The 6,000-nt window shown below is 38.5% G+C and overlaps 1 protein-coding gene across 1 annotated transcript in view; it reads right to left on the bottom strand.

Annotated features, from left to right (window-relative positions):
- MLIP (muscular LMNA-interacting protein) overlaps positions 1–6,000 on the bottom strand; it is a 129,701-nt gene that overhangs the window by 60,784 nt on the left and 62,917 nt on the right. The window contains exon 5 of the mRNA XM_009999268.1: positions 88–246. Coding sequence (XP_009997570.1) covers positions 88–246 — 159 coding nt within the window. The remainder of the gene's footprint in view (positions 1–87; positions 247–6,000) is intronic.

The raw sequence follows: 6,000 nt of genomic DNA, 5'->3' as shown, positions 1-6,000 counted from the left end.
GGAAAGAGCTTCAGTTCAGCAATGCTCAGAACAAATTTTTCTGTATCTTTTAAAAGAGTAGAAAAATTAGGGCAAACAAAAATCTACCTTATTTATAATTTCTTGATTGCTCAGATCCTTTGGCTCCTCTGGAATTGTCACAAGGAACTTAGTGATATCTACAACCTCACAATGAGTTGGAAGCCTTCCAATGGATGGTATGAACGTGAAGACCAATGGTTTGGTTCCAGATTCTTGAGAAATTACCTACAAAACACACAATTAGGTCAATTATTTTATCTGAATAAAAATTACTTTTGTCAGAGTTGAAATAGCATTAATTACTTCATCTACACAACTTAAATGTTTTTTATTAACTATATTGGTCTTTTTTTCTTTACAGGTCATTGTATATTATGGACTTCTTTAACAGACAAAATACTTCCTTTATACTCATCATCATCCTGTTTATTAAAATGATGTGGCACAGCAGACAGGAGAAAATTTGTTCAATAATTTAATTTTTCAGTTTTCCATGCCAGAAAGAGAAAGCCATAGTCAATTCATTTCAAGGCTGCTTTTATCTTTGTTTAGCTTCTCTTCAGCAGAACAACAATGTAATTATACCGCTGTATCTGGACATAATATAGCCCCTAGAGTATTTGCTTAACAACCTCTAATAGATTGGAAGAACCTTTGCTCTGCAAAAGGAAAGCAAAACACGTTTACAAAATAAATGCAAATGCAGCTAATTCTGAACATCTGGGATAAATTCTGATTCAAGTAAAGGATTTTCTCCCATTTTCTTTGGACCATTCCAACTAAGAGAAGGCAATTTCTGCTGAACATCAATTTTATGACAATGCTCTCCCATTACTTCCACCCCCTTCACAGGAGATACTGGAAAGGAAGAAGAAGTCCACACCATGGTAAAACTCTCAGTTACTTTGCCAGGTATCAGTGGAAGGAACTCCAAAGGCCTTGGCCAGGTAAGTAAAGGGAATCATATTCTAAACCACTGACCCTGATATGTTGACTTGCCCTGTACTGGTTGGTGTAGAAAATCCTTCTTTCTGATTCAAAACTATGGAATACATAGATTTTCCCTTTTTTATCATCTTATTTAAAGCTTTTGGCAGTTAATTCTCTTTTCAATAAACTCTAATATGCAGAACCTTGAACTGCATTGAATCATTGTTTCAATTTTTTGCTTACTTGTTTAAAGCGAAACAATTTGGAGAGCTATGGCTCTCATCATGCTTCTTTGTAATTTGCATCCATAAGTAAATAGCAATTATGGAACAGAGTAGGATTATGGAATACATAACTCGTTCTTTTCGTGGCTGGAAAATTTAAAATTATAAATACAGATTTTCAGTTTTTAAAAAAATCTAAGCAAATAGTAGTTACTTACACTAACAGCTGTCTCTAGGAGGGCTGGAGCAAAACAAAGGCAGGTTATTTATACCAATGTTGCCAACTGCTGTTGGCAGCAGTTTTCTCTACAATTTCACAGAATCATAGAATTATTTGGGTTGGAAGGGACCTTAAAGATCACCTAGTTCCAACCCCCCTACATGGGCAGGGACACCTCCCACTAGACCAGGCTGCTCCAAGCCCCATCCAGCCTGGCCTTGAACACTTCCAGGAAGGAGGCATCCACAACTTCCCTGAGCAACCTGTGCCAATGTCTCACCACCCTCACAGGAATTTCTTCCTAATATGTAATATAAATTACCTCTTTTAGTTTGAAACCATTTACCTTTGTCCTATCACTACACACCCTTGTAAGAAGCCCCTCCTGTAGGCCCCCTTCATGTACTGGAAGGCTGCTATAAGGTCTCCCTGGAGTCTTCCCTTCTCTAGGCTGAAAAACCCCAACTTTCCTAGTGTGTCTTCACAGGAGAGATGCTTGAGCCCTCCGATCATCTTTGTGGCCCTCCTCTGGACTGGCTTCAATGTTTAGGAGAACTCGGCTTTCTCAGACACACTTAGAATGAACTTCCATGTATCCACCACTAATTCTGAAAGAATAAAGTGTTTTGATGTTTGAGAGTGAAAAATCTGAATAAATTACAGCCATCTTGGTTCTGAAATTGGGTCTTTATGTTCACAAACTCACACAAATAGGTGACATTATGCTGCAGACCTGCTACCCAGTTAGAGGTGTGTCCTGCAAAGGTTCAGGGACAAGGCAGGCTCCTACTTTCCCCCTTCAACTTCACACAAGTAGCCAAGCACTAGGAATACATCATGCATGGCCTAAATCAGTAGCAAAAGGGTGCTTGCTAAGTGCTCCACCATGACAGGAGCTCTGGTTGTTATTTTGTTTAAGGGATAAAAACAGTTCTGTCCTCTCTGTCATTTTACAGATATTTTAAAAAAAACCCAAACCTTTGACATTTAAAAATTTTAATAGGACAACGTAAAGCAGAACATGACATCCTTTTTTTTTTTTTAAGGTAGAGAAAGGATTTTGGTGCCTTTTTTCTTATACTCAGCTGATTTACTGTGTGTCTCTGGCTGATGTTTCTATCCTTGAAGAACTTAAATTAATAAGGTGGACTTTCAGATTTAATTATATCTACTAAAAGCCACTCTGACATACAAAGGTAAATAACAGAGAAAGAACATTAAAATAAAAATACATTAAAAATATATATGTAACTTTCTTGCAGATTATCCTCTTTTCTCTAGATCCAATGGCACCAGCAGAAGCAAATCAGTGCCATACATTCCCTGCTACTGTAATCCATTTGAATCAATAGTTACAGTGACAGAAAAATACCATGTGCAACATTTATTTAAGCTAATACTAAAGAATTCTGGTTTATATGATATAATCAACTTTATGTCCAATGAACAAACTAGTTGCTTTTAATTGCATCCTTTCATGTTACTGAGTTCATTGAAGAACACAAATTATAGAGTTTAATACCAATAACCCTTGAATATCCTTTGGAGGCTACAGGCTGTAGCACAACACACTGCTGAATAGCTTATAAAGGAGAAAGTTATTCTAGATTACTTCCATGACTTCCTATGGCATCAATTTACAAACAGATTTGTTGCATAATTAATACCATCAATTTACAACTACCCTGGGGATAGTAACTTAAATTATATCAATTATTGTTTTCATTACCACAGCTTCTACAGTCCCTACTTGATGAGTACATTTTTACGCCCTCAGTTACCTTATGAAGACAAATGAACACTTGTATTTGGTCTCTCACATGCTCCATGTGCATTCAGCATACTGCCTATTTTGTAATTTAAATTGAGGTCCCATTGTCACTGATTGCTTCCCAAGATTTCCTTCTGGAATACAGATTGCTAAAGTGAAACTGAATATGCTGGTTCATATTACCATTTCTTCCACTGATTTGCTAATGTAAGTAATTTTGCTAATAAAATGACACCCTGAGAAGAGCTCACTCTTGAAACATCAAGTACTTCCTTTTGAGACTGGTTGGTTGGTTGCTTAAAGGACATAAAATTAAATATATGCATTAATAACACCAAAATAACAAGTGTGTTCATCCTGACATAGAAACATGTTGACTGAAGTACTGTTTTGGTCAGAGCACAAACTCACATGCCCCCAATTCCTGTGGGATAAATATAGCCCTAAATCATAGCACACAGCTAATGCCGCTGGCCCAGCCAGGGAGAGGGGCCACCCAAAAAACACATCCTGGGCTGTGTAGCCTCTCCGTTGACTCCTTTTCTGTGTTAAGACAAAAGTCAAACCACAGAAGAGACATTGTCTCCTCCCTGAGACAGAGAAAAAAGCTAGTCTACTACAGATAAAATTATCAGTTAATGAGATGTCGGAATCCTGACCATATCTTCATATCCTGACTTGTTATAGCTATCACAGTAACCTGATATAGATTAGCTGATTAATGTGTAATATGAGCTCTGGCTTATCTAAAACCTTTACAAACAGCAGCAGATGATCATCTGAACACCAAATTTATATCTGTGAAACTTCAGGGAGAAAAGCTAAATCCACTCCAAAAGTCCAGGATGAAATTACAGCCCAGCTGAGGTTTGTGCCAAAATTCCTGACAGCTGTGGTCCAGGATCTTCCCCAGGCTGTTCCCCTGGCCCTGTGATATGTCCATTGTATCACCTTCAGTGAATCACTTTTGCTTCTTTCAACACAGCAGCACACACCACAATGCACACAGAAATATCTTTTGAAAATTAATGACTGTGAAGCACTAGAAAACATGAATGATCAATAATATAACATTTTAATCTGTTATTCAAAATGCAAGAGCTCATACAGCTGAAGTGTTTCTTTTCAACAGTAAGTTTAATTAGCTCTTCAGACCAGCAGATATTATACACCTATAATTGCTCTTTCATACTAGCCTACATATATGCAGCTAAGCATGATGAAAAGTAAGTAAAGATAACCTTTAGTTTCCTTCTTTGCAAAGGGGGAGTAAAATACCTTGCCTGGTATGTTAATTGATTTAATTAAATGCAGTCTGACTAGATGATCATAAAATATTACACCCTAAACCATGTTATAGGATCACTGACATGCTCAAAGCCCTTATTTGCTTCAGTCTCCTAAACCTCCAAGGAAGCAACAACTTCCAAGCTAAAAAGACCTTTGTTGTAACAGCCCAAGCTGCTCCAGTCCATCACCCATGCACAAACCTCCAGCTAGGCAGTGCCACACCCAGACTGCCTCCAGATAATGACCATTTCCTTCTGTCTGTCCTGTATTCATTATACTGGGTGGATCAATCAGAAATTACCCAGAAATATTGCTGCAGGGTTTTTTTGAGGTATGGCCAGATTTGCCATCTGGTCTTGCATATAAGGCAGTCAAGGATTAGCAAAACTAGACCAAAAAATTTAAAGGCTGATTGCAAAAGAAAATTTTAAAAAAAAACAACAAACAAACAAAAAAACACCAAACAAACAAAAAACAACAACAAACAAAAAAAAAACCCCACACAAACAAACCCAAACAACACCACCAAAAACCTTGTGCTGTCTAGGATGCACACAGACCACTTAGCAAATACATTAGTGGTCAGAAGTAGGAGACTTCAGACCAAGTCCAGTGCTTGTAAATTCCCAAAAATATCTTCACCTAAATATAGGTCCTCACAAGGTTGTAGAGGTTTGAGTTTGTGTGTGGGGTATCCATACTTGTGTATATACAGAGACATTCACACACTGATACACATGACACGTTTACACACTGTAGGAATAGTTCTGCCCAACAAAAAGGCTGCAGAGTGCTTAGTCACATCAGCATAACAGCAGTGATGCACAACAGAGCCCAAATTTCTAGTCCTTTTGTGAATAACTCCATCTTAATTATTTAGTCAGAAACTGAAAACTAACCTGAATTTATTCTTTTTTTCCTGTAAAAGTTTCTTGCAGTTTCAGCCGTGCAAGAGAGTCCCAGAATGCTATCACACTCACAGCAGTCTTGGAGCACAACCTCATTAACATGTAAGACATAATTCCCCTAATTTTCTTGTCCCGAAAGCTGCACCTATCAGTAAGTAGGTTTAATTTTCAAATTAAGCACAGGGAATAGAAATAAATCCTGACTTTACATCTGCCAGAGCTGAGAGATTAGTCTTGTGGGATGATGCTAGCAAGAACCTTTATTTTTGCAGTAGCATGCATCAGCCATTTGCCCTTTGGCTTCTCAAGATGTCTCAGTGGTTGAGGACAAGAGGGATTTCAGCCAGACCTGCTCTCTCTGCACAGAGCTGGGCACTGCCTGTCCTGCCCTCACAACAGAAGGAGGATTAAGCCCACATGGTGCTACCTCCAGAAACAGCCACCCCAGCAGATCTCCTTTCAAAGATGCACTGCAAAGCAAGCATGGTAGCAGAGCAGTGGTATGGTTGCAGGCAGTACACTTTGGGAGCAGGCGCTGCCCAGCATCACGTCTGTGTCTGTAGGTATCTCTGCATGTGTCTTCTAATGGACCTTTTTGTGAGTGAACTATTGAGTGACTCCAGAAAGAGGACATGC

The sequence above is a fragment of the Chaetura pelagica genome, unplaced genomic scaffold, assembly GCF_000747805.2.
Source record: "Chaetura pelagica isolate M959 unplaced genomic scaffold, ChaPel_1.0 scaffold90, whole genome shotgun sequence".
Classification (NCBI taxonomy): domain Eukaryota; kingdom Metazoa; phylum Chordata; class Aves; order Apodiformes; family Apodidae; genus Chaetura; species Chaetura pelagica.
This window is presented reverse-complemented; position numbering and strand designations above follow the sequence as displayed.